At 46.0% G+C, this 16,505-nt stretch overlaps 1 protein-coding gene across 1 annotated transcript; it reads left to right on the plus strand.

The window, feature by feature from the left end:
- The first annotated feature begins 5,717 nt into the window (after positions 1-5,717).
- Positions 5,718-15,815, plus strand: SERPINA9 (serpin family A member 9). The gene is made up of 4 exons (XM_077780964.1): positions 5,718-6,348; positions 11,922-12,195; positions 14,314-14,461; positions 15,612-15,815. Exons 1-4 carry the CDS (start codon positions 5,718-5,720, stop codon positions 15,813-15,815), a joined length of 1,257 nt encoding a protein of 418 aa, XP_077637090.1.
- Positions 15,816-16,505: the final 690 nt, after the last annotated feature.

Raw genomic sequence — 16,505 nt, forward strand, 5'->3', positions numbered from 1 at the left:
TGGTGTGTTTGCAGCTCACTGAGCTTTCCTTCAACCATTTAAATTTTCTCTTACAATTTTTTTTTTCCGTTTGGATTTTGTTGTCTTCCTTTATAGTGTGTTGACACTTGTTTCAAAAGCCAACACAATTGGGGCGCCTGGGTGGCTTAGTCGGTTAAGCGTCCAACTTTGGTTCAGGTCATGATCTCACAGTTTGTGGGCTCAAGCCCCGCATCGGGCTCTGTGCTAATGGCTCAGAGCCTGAAGTCTGCTTCAGATTCTGTGTCTCCCTCTCTCTCTCTGACCCTTTCCTGCTCACACTGTCTTTCTCTCTCAGAAATAAATAAAACATTAAAAAAAAAGAAAGAAAGAAAGAAAGGAAAGAAAGCCAACACAAATACACGCAGGACTTTTTAAAATCCTGTCCAGGATTTTATCATGTTTTATCATCTTTTCATGATAAAATGTTGTATTTCAGATAAAATGTTACGGTGTCGAGAGCAGCTTTAAACTAATGTTAGTTTAGCCCTAATGTCAAGATATGATGCTTCTGGGTCTCTACTGAATGCCTTAGATGCTCACTGACATCCCCCAACTCTGTCCAGTAGGAACTTTCCTCCCACCACCCCCGTGCTATGCGAACTCTGGAAATTGTTCTGTTTGTACCTTCACAGCAGCTTTTGTGTTTTGCTTTTGCTTTTGGGCTGACCTGGTGGAGTTTCACTTTATGCTCACAGCACTGAGCGTTTAGCTTTGGATCAAAGCTAATGCACGCTTCTGCTGCACACACCGTAGCTGCCTCCGCTTTCCTAAACTCTGAGAGCCATCGGCAAGCCTCTGCTTGGGTTTCTTCCCTCCTTGTATCTGGAAAGTGTCTTTAGACAGAAAATTGGGATCATCACAGGGGTTCCCTAATTTGTTTGCCTTCTCTGCCTGCTGTCCAATGTCGGAATTCTTTCACATATTTTTTCAGTGTCTCGATTGTTTCATGTATTTTGCCCAGTTTTTTAAAATTTTTAATGTTTATTTTTGAGAGAGAGAGAGTAGGGGGAGGGGGAGGGAGAGATGGAGAGAGAGAACCCCAACCAGGCTCCGTGGTGTCAGCCCAGAGCCAACACAAGGCTCAGTCTCAGGAACTGTAAGATCATGACCTGAGCCGAAATCAAGAGTTGGATGCTTAACCGATTGAACCACCCAGGTGCCCCCTTTTGTCCCATTTTCTGACTGTTTACAACTGCTCATAAATTCAGCGTCAGTTACTTTGTCTTGGCCACAAGTATAAGTCAACCCAAGTTTTATACATGTATGTGCCATGCAAGTATCACCTTAATTAAGACCCTGAAAGGGTCTTTCTGGCTCTTTTCCAATCAGTATGACCTCTCAGAGGTAAATTGCCCATTTAATTTATTGCAATTCATTCCTTTGTCAAACACTTAATCGAGCCCATTTTACTGGCCGAACAGTGGTGTACAGGGGGGGACAAGAGAGGAAAGTCCCCTGACTCGTTTAATTTTCCATCACACAAAGAAATGTGAAATTGTAACCATGGTAAGGATTTCACTAAGAAATTAATGGTACTATAAAAACATTCAGAGGGGGGATTTTCCTTATCTGAGTGGTCAGAGAACTTCCTGAAGGGTATGACATGACATAGGACCTAAGCAGTAGAAAGAATGGGGTGCAACAAAGATCACCTGTGAGGATAAGAATGGGTAAAATGGCTGGACTCGGCAGTCCCGAGCAAAGGGCTCTGAGATCTAGACTGAAGTTAGAGGGGCCAGTGGATCCCAGCTTGTGCAGGCTGGATGGGACACTGGTACCCGCTCTGGAAAATGGGAAGCCATTCGAAAACATGGAAATAGGTAAGTGATGAGTCAGCGTGGAGAAGGAGGAAGAAAGACGCACAGAGATGAGCCCTGGGCTTGAATACCTAGGTGAGTGGTGGTGCCGTGGATGGAGATGTGGAAAGAAAGTCTCAGTTGTAACTTTTATTGGGAGACGGAGTTTAGGAAACCGTGTGAGTTCAGTTAGGGTCTTACTGAGCTTCAGGTCTGTGTGTGCCATCAAGAGGGAGTATCAAGTAGGTGGCTAGAAATACAGAGTTCATAGGGCATGTGGGTGGCCCAGTGGGTTAAGCGTCTGACTCTTGGTTTCGGCTCAGGTCATGATCTCACAGTTTGTGAGTTTGAGCCCTGTGTCTGGTTCTGCACCGGCAGCACGGAACCTGTTTTGGGTTCTCTTTCTGCCCTTCCCTCCACCTTACACACACACACACACACTAAATAAATAAATAAACTTAAAAAAAAAAAAGAAATACAGAGTTCAGGGGAAAGGCGTGGCCTGGGGATTAAAAAGAATAAGCAATTTGCATTTCAGTAATGAAGGCACAGGAGAGATGAGATCAGCTGTTGACGGAGGACAGCGCAGAAGCTGGGCTCAAGAGAGGAAGCACAGAGGTGACTCAGGAGGAGGGACAGAGGGAGAGGAGAAACGCAGGAGAGCGTGGTGTCACAGAGCCACAGGGAGGGACTGGATAAGAAGACGAGGGTGGCTTCCAGTGTCAGCTGCTACGAAGGAAGGCAGTTGAGATGAATACAGACAGGTTTGCAGGCTGGTCCCGTGTCTGTGGACCCGGAAGCCAGACTGGAGTGGGTCAAGGGTGAGCGGAAGTAAGACCATGAGGACCATGAATACACAGCTCGTGTGGATTCGGGCCAGGATGGAGAGGACGGACACAGGGCAGCAGCTAGAAGGCAATGAAGGGGTGAAGAGGGGTTTTCGCTGTGTCGGTGGTGGTGGGCTGTTCGTCCCAGCCTGCAAGTCTTGAACATGTTTAAAAGCCAATGGCATGAACATAGTTGAGGGGGAGCATTTAATTACAGAAGAGACAGGTGTGAGGGGCCTGGGATGGGCATGAGGGTGCTCTCTAAAGTTTGGCGAGGGGTTGAGGGGAGGAGTAAGATAGGTTCCTTTTCTTTTTCTTTTTTAATATGTTTTATTTATTTCTGAGAGAGAAAGAGACAGCATGAGCAGGCGAGGGTCAGAGAGAGAGGAAGATACAGAATCTGAAACAGGCTCCAGGCTCTGAGATGGCTGTCAGCACAGAGCCCAACACGGGGCTCGAACCCACAAACCATGAGATCATGACCTGAGCCGAAGTCGGATGTTTAACTGACTGAGCCAGCCAGGCGCCCCGATAGGTTCCTTTTCTGAGGGCCTTTCCTGGGAGCAGGAGGCAAGGTGGTCTGATGGGTGTGTGTGTGTGCACGCTCACATGCATTTGTGGATGGTGATTAATCCATCATAAAGAAACAGAAAAGATTGAGATGTGCCCTGTAGTCGATGGGAGAGCGAGGTGACCGTGCTCCATTGCCAGGCAAATAAAAACCGGTGATTGGGGATTCACCACAGACCAAGCTGACTTGATGAGCCACTGTGTCTCCAACGTTTGGCAAAGAAGGGGCAGATGGGTGGGTTATTTCTGGTTTGGGGCCTTGCCAGAAGAGCGCGCCACAGGGAGTGCGGGGTTTTAGAATGGAATGAAGCCCTCAGACACTGCAGCTAGATTAGCAGGCAGATGAAGACAGGGCAGGGGGGCGGGGCGGAGGGCCGTGCAATCTTTCCAGGAGACTAGGACAGCGTTGTGCTTGGGGATGAAGCTGCGGAGGGAAGTCGGAGCCCAACGGAGAAGGACCTTAAATGGCAGGTGCTTGGCCATTCCTCCCACAGTCAGTGAGGAATCTGAGTAGGGGAGGGACACAGGAGCTTTGCAGCTAGAAAGCTCCCCCATCCGCAGTGTGGTGGAGTGACCTTAGCTGGGAGCTAAGCGGGGGATGGAGTTGGGGAGAGAAGACGAAAGGTGGGGTGCAGGGAGTGGCCTCTGGGAGAGAGGGGTCCAGAGAGGGGCGGGTGCAGGAAGGACAGAGGGTCCCTCTCACTGAGGTGGGACTCACACAGTCCCCACCACAGTTGCATCACAGCAGAGAGAGGGACAAGGGCCTTCGTGGGCCTGGGAGACAGAAGGGGCAGACAGAGGGGGACATGAGTGGGGGATGGGGAGAGGTCAAGGTTGAAAAGAGGTTGGATTTTAGGAGCCGAATGAACAAGCTTTGGTCAGAGCTTTTCCTCAAGAGCATAAGGATCTGCCCCTTGAGGCCCATGGTCACAGACACCTTTGAGGCCACCTCCCTGGGGCTCAGAGAGAAGCAGCAGCTTGCAGAAGGTCACGGCCATGAGGGGCCAAGACATTTTGTAGTTGACTGCCAAGTAGGGCTACTGGTCCAGGGCGGTCTCCCCTGCTCAGCCCAGGGCTTGGGGGGTGGAGTCAGGTCTCCTCTGGGAAGAGGGCCGTGTCTGCTGATTGGGGTGTGGATCCTCGGGGAGGTACCACTGGGTTAGCAGGTACCCAGAGAGCCCCACCCCCACCCGCACCTGCCCCAAAAGGGACACGGGCCCCTGCTGCTCTGTGGCCCCTCATCCCTGGGCAAGGCTGGGCTTCTCATCCCTCAACCCCACCCCTTCCCACAGTCAGGAGTATTCGGGGACAAGGCTGCCCTTCACCCTGCTTCTAAGTGAGGACCGCAAAGTCACAGCAGCGACCACCAGGTGGGGGGGAAGCAGCTTTGAAGTCATGCTCTCTGCGAGCCTGACGCCGCGCTGCGTGTTACACAGGCCATCTCACTTCTTCTCGGAGCCACAATCTTTCACAGACGGGGGAGGGGCAGGCTGGGAGGACACACAGCCCAGCGGGGCGGNTTCACAGACGGGGGAGGGGCAGGCTGGGAGGACACACAGCCCCACGGGGCGGCGGGGGGGTGGGGTGGGGGTCCAGCCCTCTCTGCACAGAGCTCTGAGGTCAGGCTCTGGCTGTGGCCCCTGCCTGCCTGTCCACATCAGGCGCCGCTGCTGCTAATGACCTTCCGCTGCAAAAACTTTAAAGATCTGAGGGGCTCGATGAAACCCAACTCCCACAGCACCCTGTCCACTGCCGGGAGGTGTACACAGTGGCAAGTTTTTATGGAAGGAGGGTCTTAGCAGGAGCAAAGGATTGTTCCAGGGCCACGCGTCCTCCCCTGGGGGAAAGAAAGGCAGGGGGTCTCCCCACGCAGATGGCCTCATCCTCCTCTGGCCTGATGGAGAAATTCTTTTTTTTTTTTTTTTTAACACTTATTTATTTTTGAGAGATACAGAGCACAAGTGGGGGAGGGACAGAGAGAGAGGGAGACCCAGAAGCCAAAGCAGGCTCCAGGCCCTGAGCCCGACGCGGGGCTCAAACCTACGAAGTGTGAGATCATGACCTGAGCTGAAGTTGGATGTTTAACTGACTGAGCCACCCAGGCGCCCCTGGAAACTTCCTGACTGACTAGTTAAGACTGCAGTTCAGGGGGAGGTTAAAACTGCACTTGGATCAGGTTTTAAGCCCAGCTGGGAACTAGGTGTAAGTGATAGCATGTTGGGCTTGTGGCTTCCTCTTTGACACCATCCAAGCTCACACAGCAGCCTCCAAGCCTGTCCGAAGCCTGTTTCCCTGTTTGTGAAGCAAAGACAACAATAATATCTGCATGGAGGCTGGGGCGGGGGGGGAGTGCAAGAGCCCACGAGGTTACATGAGAGCTTTGTTAACTGTCCAGTGTGTCCCCTCTTCCACTGCGCATGGGATGGGGCGTCGGAAGGCTGGACGCTCGGCTTACCTTCCCTCGGTGCTTCTTTCCTCTCTTGCAGACTTACTTCGTTCCAAAATGGTATCTTCCTTTTACCAACTTTTCCTAGTTGTTGGCGTCTGTGCTCCAGTCTACTCTGTGACCCCCTCCAGGGTCCCCAGCAAAGGACCGCCCTGCCCTTCCCCCACAAGGAACACCCCTACCTCCCAGGTATTTTCCAGAAACACCAACTTTGCCTTCCGCCTATACCAAAGGCTGGTTTTGAAGACTCCGGATCAGAACGTCTTCTTCTCGCCGCTGAGTATCTCTGCTTCGCTGGCCATGCTCTCCCTCGGGGCCCGCTCAGGCACCAAGACCCAGATCCTCCAGGGACTGGGGTTCAACCTCACACACATGCCCGAGTCCGCCATCCACCAGGCCTTCCAGCACCTGCTCCACTCACTCCGTGTCCCCAGCAAAGACCTGGACTTGAGGGTGGGGAGTGTCCTCTTCGTCAAAAAGGAGCTGCACCTACAGACAGATTTCTTGGACAATGTCAAGAGGCTGTATGAGTCGAAAGTCTTTTCTACAGATTTCTCTAGCACCTCCACCGCCCGGAAGAGGATCAACAGCTATGTGGAGAAGGAGACCAAAGGGAAGGTTGTAGACTTAATCCAAGACCTTGAACCTTTGACGGTCATGGTCCTGGTGAACCACATTTTCTTTAAAGGTAAGGGTCTGAGAGGCTGATTTTGATTGATTTTAATGTTGTTTCTTTTTACCCCCCCATTGAATAAGCAAACTAGACAAGCTCTAGACAGCACAACGAAGTAACAGGAAGGCTGAGTTCGAATCAACTTTGTAGCAACAGAAGATACCTTCTGTTCCCTCTCCTAGCTTGAGTCTATCAATTACAAAGGGGGCTCATTCAGCTCTGTGTCCGGATAACCTGATTATGTGTCCTAAGAGGCTGACACTGGCCTCAGTGGGCAGCCCACGGGGAATATCTTCTGGAAACTAGCTTGTGAGTAAGGACCTCATCTCTTGCTACCAGAGCCGCCCCAGTGCCCCCTGAAGCTTTCAAGGAGAGACACAGAGATCTCTGACAACACAACTTAAGAGGCAAATCCAAAAGTGAGAGCACTTGTATAGGTGTGGAAGTGTAGACAGGCCAGGTTAACTGCCATTCACATCCCCCAGGCATCCTCCTCGAGCTTTACAGTTTGCAAAGACACGGTGCTGCCGCAGAATGGACATTGGCTTTGAAGTCAGACAGCCCTGGGTTTGAATTCCACCTCTGCACCTGACTTGCTCCATGATCCTGGCCGGGTGCCTGATGTGTGAGGCTCTCTGCTAACTGGATGGACGACGATAAAGCCAGCATCGTGGGCTTGGGCTGGACTCTCGGGCCAGAGTTGTCATGGCTGCTATTGTATCATCCCTCCCTGCTTCTCCTCTCTCTTCTTCCCTTCCTTTCTCCCTCCCACCATCCACCTCTCCCCCACTTATCTTTCTTTCTATCCATCCACTCACCATTCCACCCATTTCTCCATCCATCCTGCAAGGAGGGAAGGGAACTAAAAAGAATCAATATGCCATGAGCCCCTATTATGTCTTCTGTGATATATATACATTGTTCCAGTTAATTTAATCTTATTTTTTATTGAAATATAAGTCACATACCACAAAACTCACCATGTTAAATTGTACAGTTCAGTGGGCTTTGTTCTTAGTATATCCACAAGGTTGTGCAAATACGTCCAGAACTATGTGATTCCAGAACATTTCCATGAGCACTCACTCTTCCTTTATGTTCTTCGCCGGAAACAAGAATATACTTTCTGTTTCTATAGAGTTGTCTATTCTGGATATTTTATATAAATAGAATCATATAATATGTAGGGCTTTGTGGGGATACAGTTTTCAATTCCTTATACCAAGGAGCATGATTGCAGGATTGTTTGGCAAAAGTATGTTTGGTTTGGAAAGAAACCACTACACTGTGCTCCAACGTGGCTGTACCAGTTTTGTGTTCGTGCCAGGAGCATGTGAGAGTTCCTACTGCCCCACATCCTCGCCAGCATTCGGTGTTGTCTGTGTTCCAGATTTGGGCCATGTGAGTTGGTGTTTTGTGGATATCTCATTGCTGTTCCAGTTTGCATTTGCCCGGTGACATGTGATAGGGACCATTATTTCATCTTTATCTGCCATCGGCCTATCTTCCTTGACAAGGGATCTGTAAAGGTGGTTAGACCCCTTTTTTAATGCAATTATTTGTTTTCTTATTGTTACAGTTTAAGAGTTCTTAGTCTATTTTGGATAGCAGTGTTTATCAGGTGTGTGTTTTTTTTTTTAAACAAATATTGGCTTTTCATTCTCTTGACATCATCTTTCACAGAGCAGAAGTTTTAAATTTTAATGAAGTCTGGGCTTATCAATGATTTCTTTCATGGATTGTGCCTCTGGTGTTCTATGTAAATATTGCCTTACCTAGGGACATCTAGTTTTTCTCCATTTTATCTTTTAGGTGTTTTATAGTTTTGTGCTTTATGTTTAGGTCTGTGGTCCATTTTGAGTTAATTTTTTGTGAAAGATGTAAAGTATGAGGGTTCCTGGGTAGCTCAGTTGGTCGAGCATCTGACTTCAGCTCAGGTCATGATCTCAGATGTGCTGACAGCTCAGAGCCTGGAGCCTGTTTCAGATTCTGTGTCTCCTCCTCTCTCTGCCTCTCTCCTGTTTGTGCTCTCTCTGTCTCTCTCTCAAAAATAAATAAACATTAAAACAAAATTTTTTGAGGGGCACCTGGTGGCTCAGTTGGTTAAGTGTCCGATTTTGGCTCAAATCATGATCTCACAGTCTGTGGGTTCAAGCCCCACGTCAGGCTCTGTGCTGACAGCTCAGAGCCTGGAGCCTACTTCAGATTCTGTATCTCCCTCTCTCTCTGCTCCTTCCACATTCATGCTCTGTCTCTCTCTGTGTCTCAAAAATAAATAAAAGTTAAATTTTTAAAAAAAATTTTTTAAGATGTAAAGTATGTGTCTAGGTTTTTTTTTTCTTTGCCTATGAATACCAGTTGTCCCAACACCATTTGTTGAAAAGAATATTTTTGCTCCATTGTATTGCCTTTGCTCCTTTGTCAAAGATTAGTTGACTGTATTCACATGGGTCTATTTGTAAGTTCTCTCACTGTTCCATTGGTTCATTTGTTTACTCTTTACCAATACCACACTGTCCTGAGTACTGTAGCTTTATAGTAAATCTTGAAGTTGGTTAGTGTCAGTCCTCCAACTTTGTTCTTCTCCTTCAATAATGTGTTGCCTATTCTGGGTCTTTTGCTTTTGATATAAACTTTAGTATTATTTTGTTAATATCTGTAATACAACTTTCAAGGATTTTTATTGAGATTGCATTGAATCTACAGATCAAGTTGGGAAGAACTGACATCTTAACAATATTGAGACTTTCTATTCATGAACATAGAATATCTTTCCATTCATTTAGTTTTTTCTTTTATTATCAGAGTTTTATAATTTTCTTCATATAGATATTGCACATATTTTGTTAGATTTATACCTAAGTATTTTTTTGGATGCAAATGTAAATAGTATTATATTTTTAATTTCAAACTCCACTTATTCATTGCTACCATTTGGAAAAGTAATTGACTTTTGCACATTAACCTTGTATCCTGCAACCTTACTGTAATCCTTTATTAGTTTCATGGGTTCTTTTCTTTGTTAACTCTTGGATTTTCTACATAGATGATCATGTCACCTGCAAATAAAGACTGTTTTATTTCTTCCTTTCCAATCTGTATACACTTTATTTTTTTTTCTTGCCTTATTGCATTAGCTAGAACTTCCAGTAAAATGTTGGACAGAAGTGGCAAGAGGAGACATCCTTGCATTATACCTGGAAAAGCTTTGTGTTTCTCGCCATTAAGTATGATGTCAGCTGTGGGCTTTTTATAGCTATTTTTTTTTTATCATATTGAGAAAATTTCCCCCCTTTATTCCTAGTTTACTGAGAATTTTTATTATGAATGGTGTTGGATTTTGTCAAATACTTTTGCTTCACCTATTGGTATGATTAATTTTTCTTGCTTAGCTTCTTGGTATGATGACTTATTTTAATTTATTTTCAAATGTTGAACTAGCCTCACAAACTTGGGATAAACCCCACTAGTTGTGGCATGTAATTATTTCTATACATTATCAGATTTGATTTGCTAATATTTTGTGGAGGATTTTTATATCTATGTTCATAAGAGATATTGGTCTGTAGTTTTCCTTCCTTGCAATGTCTTTGTCTGATTTTGGTATTAAAGCAATGCTGGCTTGTTGGAACAAGTTAGGAAGTATTTTCTCTGCTTCTATCCTCCGAAAGAGATGATAAAGAATTGGTATAATTTCTTTCTTGAATGTTTGGTGGAATTCACTAGTGAATCCATCTGGCCCTGGTATTTCTTATTTTGGAAGATTTTGATTATGCCAATTTCTTTGATAGATATACACCTATTCATATTGTCTGTTTATTCTTATGTAAGTTTTGGAAAATTGGAATATTTCATCTAAGTTATCAAATTTGTGGGCATAAAGTTGTTTGTAGTATTCCTTTATTTACCTTTAATGTCCATAAGATATATTACAGTGTTACTTCTTTTATTGCTCATATTAGCAGATTGGTTTTTTTTCTTGTGTATGACACATACTTTCTTTTTATCTCTTATATTTTTTTTTGTGAAATAATGTAATGTCACAGCTCTGAAAATCAGCTTCACCCCCTCCCAAGAATGTGTTGTTTTTGCTTGCTGCAATAGTTGTTTCTTGAGTGACCTTTCTGAACTAATTTTTTAAAGTCTATACTTTGTCATGTGTGGCCACCAAAATGTCTCCTTGGTTGGTCGAGTGGTTAGCTATGATTGGGCAGAGATTTCTTAAGTGGTTGGAACAAATAAATCTAGTCTTTGCTGAAGACTCTTGTGTGCATGGTAGGGTGTGTCATCAACCCTCAGCCAGGCAGCTTATAACTCTGACTCAGTCTTCACTTTCTGTTTCTGCAGACCCTTCAGCCATAGTGAGAACTTAGAGGCTTCTTACATTTTTTCTCAAATATGCATACAGCTTTACCCATGAATGGAGCCTCTAAACCCGCAGTATATATTGAAGCTTTCCAAAGCTCCAATGGATATCTTATTCCTCAGCTTTTCCTTTCAGAATGTTGTATTACTCTGTTGTTTGCCCCATCTGTTATGCTCACCCAAGCAACCATGGACCTAAAACATTTGTCTGTAATTGTTTCTAACAAAAAGCTTCCAGTCCCTTGGGGTGAAGGCTTAAACACTGACTGTGCACCAGTTAACTACCTGACAGGCCAAGTAATAATAATTCTTTGAAAATGAGTCTTTGAAAGACTTCCAGGTCAGCTCTTCTCCCAACAGTAGTGGGGAATGCAGGCTGCTATTTTTCAAGGCTACTGCTGAGCTAGAGAGTAGAGGACAGGATTGGCCCAGGTTAAAATAACCACAGGATGGACTGTTCTTATTGAGATTCAGCCATGTTTCTTGAATTAACTCTCCCTAGGTTGCTACACGCCTTTGATTAATTTCCAGAGTTCCAAAAAAGTTGATTCTGACTATTTCTGCCAGTTTTCCTTATTGTCTTTATGGAAGGGTGACTATGCAGACAGAGGTCCTTACTCTTTTCATTTTTGCAGATGCCACCCCCGCCTCTATCTCCAGCCTGTCCTGTTAACCTTTTTGATTTAGTCTGTTGTTTGCACCAACTGTTACCTCTGGCGGCTGCAAACTTTATCACTGCCCGTGACTAATTTCCTCTGAGGAATAGGCTTTTTGCATTGGTTGACCTCCAAACCAGATCAAAAGCAGACAGTTTTGCAGGTGATGCCTCCCAGAGAAGCACAAGACAGGTCAAATAACAGTATTTTGGGACTGAGTCTTTGAATGGCTTTCAGCCCTATTTTTGCCCTCCTGTAGCTGCCAGGTTGCTGGGTTTCACTGAAAATGCACAATATGATTTTTAAAGTCTCCTGAAGAGCTAGGACATGGAGAATGGAAGTTAAAATACCACAAAGTCCACCTTCTTACCAAGATTTAGCTGCTTTACTTTCATAAACCATTCCTAATTTGCTGAAAGAGTTTGGTTAGTTTCTAGAGCTCATTCTGATCACTGTTGGCAATTTTCCCATTGCTTTTATGGAGGAGAGAGTTTTCAGAGATCCTTGCTTCGTCATTTTTGCTGATCACACTTAGACATAAAGACCTCTCTTTTCTCTCTGTGCCAGCCAAGTGGGAGAAGCCTTTTAACCCTGATTATACAAGAAAGAGCTCCCCATTCCTGGTGGGCCAGAGGACCACCGTGAAGGTCCCAATGATGCACCAGGTGGAACAATTTGCTTTTGGGGTGGATCCGGAGCTGAACTGCTCAGTGCTACAGATGGACTACACTGGCAACACCATGGCCTTCTTTGTCCTGCCTGGTCAGGGCAAGATAAGACAGCTGGAACAGGCCTTGTCAGCTGGGACACTGAGTCGATGGAGCCTCTTACTCCGGAAGAGGTGGGAATCTGTGTCAATTTCCAGGCTCCTGAGGCAGGTGATGGTGTACATCCAAGAATGGGGGAAAGGATGGGGACATACATCCAAGGATGACAGCTGTTGAGTAATCGCTTCTGCAAATTGAGTGGCAGCTGCATGCTGGGTGGTGAACTTGGTGCTGTGCATATGTGTTCCCACTTGAACTTCACAGTCGCCTGACAGGTGAAGAGCACTGCCACCCCCATCCACACATAACGAAATAGAGGCTCTGAGAAGAGAGGTGAATTGCCTACAGCCATGTAGCTAGTATGTCCTTGCAAAGCTATTATGTCATTACAGCTATTCCACACTAGAAGAACTCATTCTATCAGCCAATCCAATATTAAATTTTATGAAATGATTCCATAAAAATAAACAAAAAAAATTGATGCTCACCTATTAAGTGAGAATAATATCACTGAACTCATAAGTTGTTGAAAACATAAAACAATTACTATGTATAAAGTAATTACTAATTAGTTCTTTCTTTTCCTTTTTATTTTAAGATTATTCATTTATTTTGAGAGCGAGAGAAAGCGAGAGAGAGCATGAGCTGGGGAGGGGCAGAGAGAGAGGAAGAGAGAGAAAGCATCAGGCTCCACACTGTCAGCACAGAGCCCAATATGGGGCTTGAACACATGAACTATGAGATCATGACCTGAGCTGAAATCAAGAGTCGTTCGCTTAACCAACTGAGACACTCAGGCACCCCAGGTTATTCTGTAATTATTATGGAGAGTATCAAAAGGATATTAACCATAAGATACAATGGAATATCAAAGCCTTACAAACAATCTCTTAGCAATATCCTCTTGGCATTGTTGGCTTCATTCCCAGGTGCCCACAGTCCAAGAGGAGAGAAGACAATATCAAGATAACTATAATTCAGGAAAGACAAAGATCAATGCCCAGGGGGAGGCAAACAAAGTGCTAAGGAGCTTCAGAGCAAAGAGAGATCAGTTGTAGCTGAGGTGGAAGGAAGACTTCAAGGAAATGGTGCATCTGAATCAGGAGCACAGATAAGACATGAAGGGATGGACAGGACAGAGAGGCTCAGGAAGGGCACCTTTGGCAAAGAAATCAGCCCTGGCAAAGAGGTAAGCTGAGAATTAAGGAACACCGTAGGATCCTTCAGAGGTTTCTTCTCTTCTCTGACCACAACCAGGGCTGGACAGAGGAGGCAGCACAGAGCCTGGGGCAGGGGACAGTCTATAAAGAGCAGCAGACAGCAGGAAGGAGATGGCCAGGCCAGCGCAGGCCAAGTAACAAGGAAGAGAGAGCTGTCCATTGTGCTGATGCCCATCAATGAGGATTTGAGAGTCCAACCAACACTTTTGTGCTTTCAGTTTTGTGACCCACCAAGTACATGACCTTGCACAAAGCATTAAAAGTAAGTTCTGACATCTTTAAAATGGAAAGGAATAAAATTGTCTGGGACAATGACTGGTACATAGTAAATGCTCAGTAAATGCAGGCTGTTCACTGTTGGTCCAGGAAAATTATTGATGAGGAAGAAAAACTTATGTTGACCTGTAAGGATATACTAGCCCATGTAGTAGTCACTAACTCCCTGTAGTTATGTGAATTTAAATTAACTAAAATTAAGTAAAACAAAAATGTTTTTTCCTCATTGGCACTAGCTGCATTTAAGCTGCTCGATATAACCACATGTGGCTGGTGGCGAAAAGATGGAACAGCATAAACAGAATATTTCCACCCTTGCAGGAAGGCCTGTTGACTCTGCTGTTCTTGGGGGTTAGTAGGGTTTGTCTCAGGAAGGGCGGGGTAGAGGGGACATGCTGGGCCAGGGACAGCAGACGCACTTCCATCACTGCCTGGTGCCCCATTGATCTGTGCCACAGTCTCCCTTGCTGGACTCCCATGTATTCTCTGTCCCTTACTTCATGAGGGTACCTTTTGTCTCATTTCTCTTAGGGGGCTTTACGTCCAGAGCAAACTGGCGTGGTTGTCACGGATGTACTGACTACTTTAGCAGTAATACCTAGAGGAAGAACAGAGTCTCCTGAAATGTCACCTAGAAGCAGAGATAGAGACCAAGGGGCTTGTGACCTCACTTCCTCCTTTTCTCCATCTCCACAGGTGGATAGAGGTGTTCATTCCGAAATTTTCCATTTCTGCCTCTTATGACCTGGAAACCATCCTCCCGAAGATGGGCATCTGGGATGCCTTTAATGAAAACGCGGATTTTTCTGGAATCACAAAGACAGGCTTCCTGCAGCTTTCCAAAGTGAGTTAGTCCACAGGAACATTTGAGCAGGTAGAGTGGGAGGAGCCTACAGCGCCTGGCTACTGAAGCTCTCACATCTCACTGATGAGGAAACACAGACCCTGAGAGGCACAGTGATTTCTCTGGGGCAGAAGTTTCATGGCTGCCAGGCCTGGCCGTGGCTTTATGGCCTCATACCTCTGATACACAGGCAACTTTTATCCCTCTTCAAACAAATGTTCCTCAGGTCCAACCACACAGTTCTCTGAAAATCAGGCCTGTCCTGGGAAAGTAACACGACTACCTAATACCCATGCAGGTGAGCAAGTGGCCACCTGGCATTCAACCTCGGCCCCATGAAGCCTGGGTCCTCACACTGCAGTCAAACTGGCTGCCCGTGGGCCATTAGTACCCTGTAGATGGGTTGTGTTTGGCTTCCAGTGTTAAAAAGAAAGAGAGAGCCAACTGCTAACATGTAGGATGTTGTACCTGAAAGTATAGATTTCTGATTGTCTTGAAACAAATCACTGAGTTCAGTTCCCACATGGCAACAGTGAGCCCAACCCCCGACATAGCATCCACCAGCCAGAGCTGAGCCATGAGTGCCCCGTGTAGTGAGAGTGGGCCCTCCAGGTGCCCATGGACTCCTGGCTCTTCTATGAGGTCTCCCAGTCTAGTCCTTTTCTGCTTATGGGTTTCTGATCCCTGACTTAAAAAATTTTGATAATACATTATAATGGTCAGAAATGGTACTTAATAACACCTCCGTATGTCTCCAGGGCACCCATGTAGCAATACTACCACACACATACTTTAATGTGATCTCCTTTAATTCGCCAATGACCTGCGGGGTATACACCATTATGATGACCCTTCCAGAGATTTGAAAAGTGAAAACTGCAGCATCTAAATAACTTTTGCAACAATAAGTGGCAGAACTGGGACTCAGACCTAGGTCTTTCCGGTGTGAATTTGTAACCACTCAACTCCACGCTTAAAGGCCAGCTGACCGGTATCAATGGCAGCTGCAAACCTAATGCCAGGCATCTGGTGTATATAAGCTTTAAGTCCCTCAAGGTGGGGGGCATCACCATTCCAGGCACAACCCCAGAGCTCAGTTAAGTAAAGGTGCCCCTCTGGGGACCGCTGACGTTTGTTTTTCCCTTGGCAGGCTGCCCACAAGGCTGTGCTGGATGTCAGCGAGGAGGGGACTGAGGCCGCAGCAGCCACCGCCACCAAGCTCATAGTCCGGTCAAAGGACGGCCCCTCTCACACGGTCATCCGCTTCAATAGGTCCTTCCTGCTGCTGCTGATCAACAAAGCCACCGAGGCCATTCTCTTCTTAGGGAAAGTCGAAAATCCCACTAAATCCTAGGTGGAAATATCCTGCTGGCTGAGTACCTGTTGAAAATGTCCAGGAAATAAACCACTTTGTATGATGCTCCCGGTGTGACTTTAGGACGTGTCCCCTCCTGCTCTGAGGGTCCCCTTGACCCTGGTAGACCTGCATTTTCACCTGGGATGCCACTTTTAAGGCTCAGTCATCAGATCAGCAGGGATCAGGGTCACAAACCAAGGCTTATTAACCCCCAATCAGTGCTCTACAAATCCAGGTAACTAGCTTCATGGATGTTTCTGGTTGACATATTCCCATTCCTCAGAGCCTCTGGGAATGGTAATATGCAGGTCAGTCACCTTTATCACAGAATTACAGTAATAAACTCAACAAACCTAAAGTGTGAATTCCACCAAGAACAATGCTCGCGCATGCCCTCAGGGCCCTAATCTGATAATGGTTTGTCGGCTAACACCCAGTGGCCTGGTGGTCACGATGTGGTATTTCAGCGGCTGGGTGTATTCATTCATCCATTTCAACAAAATCTCACTGAGGATCTAATATGTGCTAGGAGTGAATCAGACAGACAAGCTCCCTAGACTCGGGCCTAGACGACGTGACAGATCACAACCAAACCTATAAATAAATAAGCCATGGGGGGCGTCTGGGTGGCTCTGTTGGTGAAGGATCCGACTATCGGCTCAGGTCATGATCTTGCAGTTCATGGAT

Source organism: Crocuta crocuta, unplaced genomic scaffold, assembly GCF_008692635.1.
Source record: "Crocuta crocuta isolate KB4526 unplaced genomic scaffold, BGI_CrCroc_1.0 scaffold299, whole genome shotgun sequence".
NCBI lineage: Eukaryota > Metazoa > Chordata > Mammalia > Carnivora > Hyaenidae > Crocuta > Crocuta crocuta.

What these genes read in the sequence shown, in the direction of transcription:
- SERPINA9 (XM_077780964.1), top strand. Translation starts at nt 5,718, where the DNA reads ATGGTATCTTCCTTTTACCAACTTTTCCTAGTTGTTGGCGTCTGTGCT. An exon ending in GAACCACATTTTCTTTAAAG is followed by an intron (nt 6,349 to 11,921) that starts GTAAGGGTCTGA and finishes TCTCTGTGCCAG; the next exon opens with CCAAGTGGGAGAAGCCTTTT. An exon ending in AGCCTCTTACTCCGGAAGAG is followed by an intron (nt 12,196 to 14,313) that starts GTGGGAATCTGT and finishes CCATCTCCACAG; the next exon opens with GTGGATAGAGGTGTTCATTC.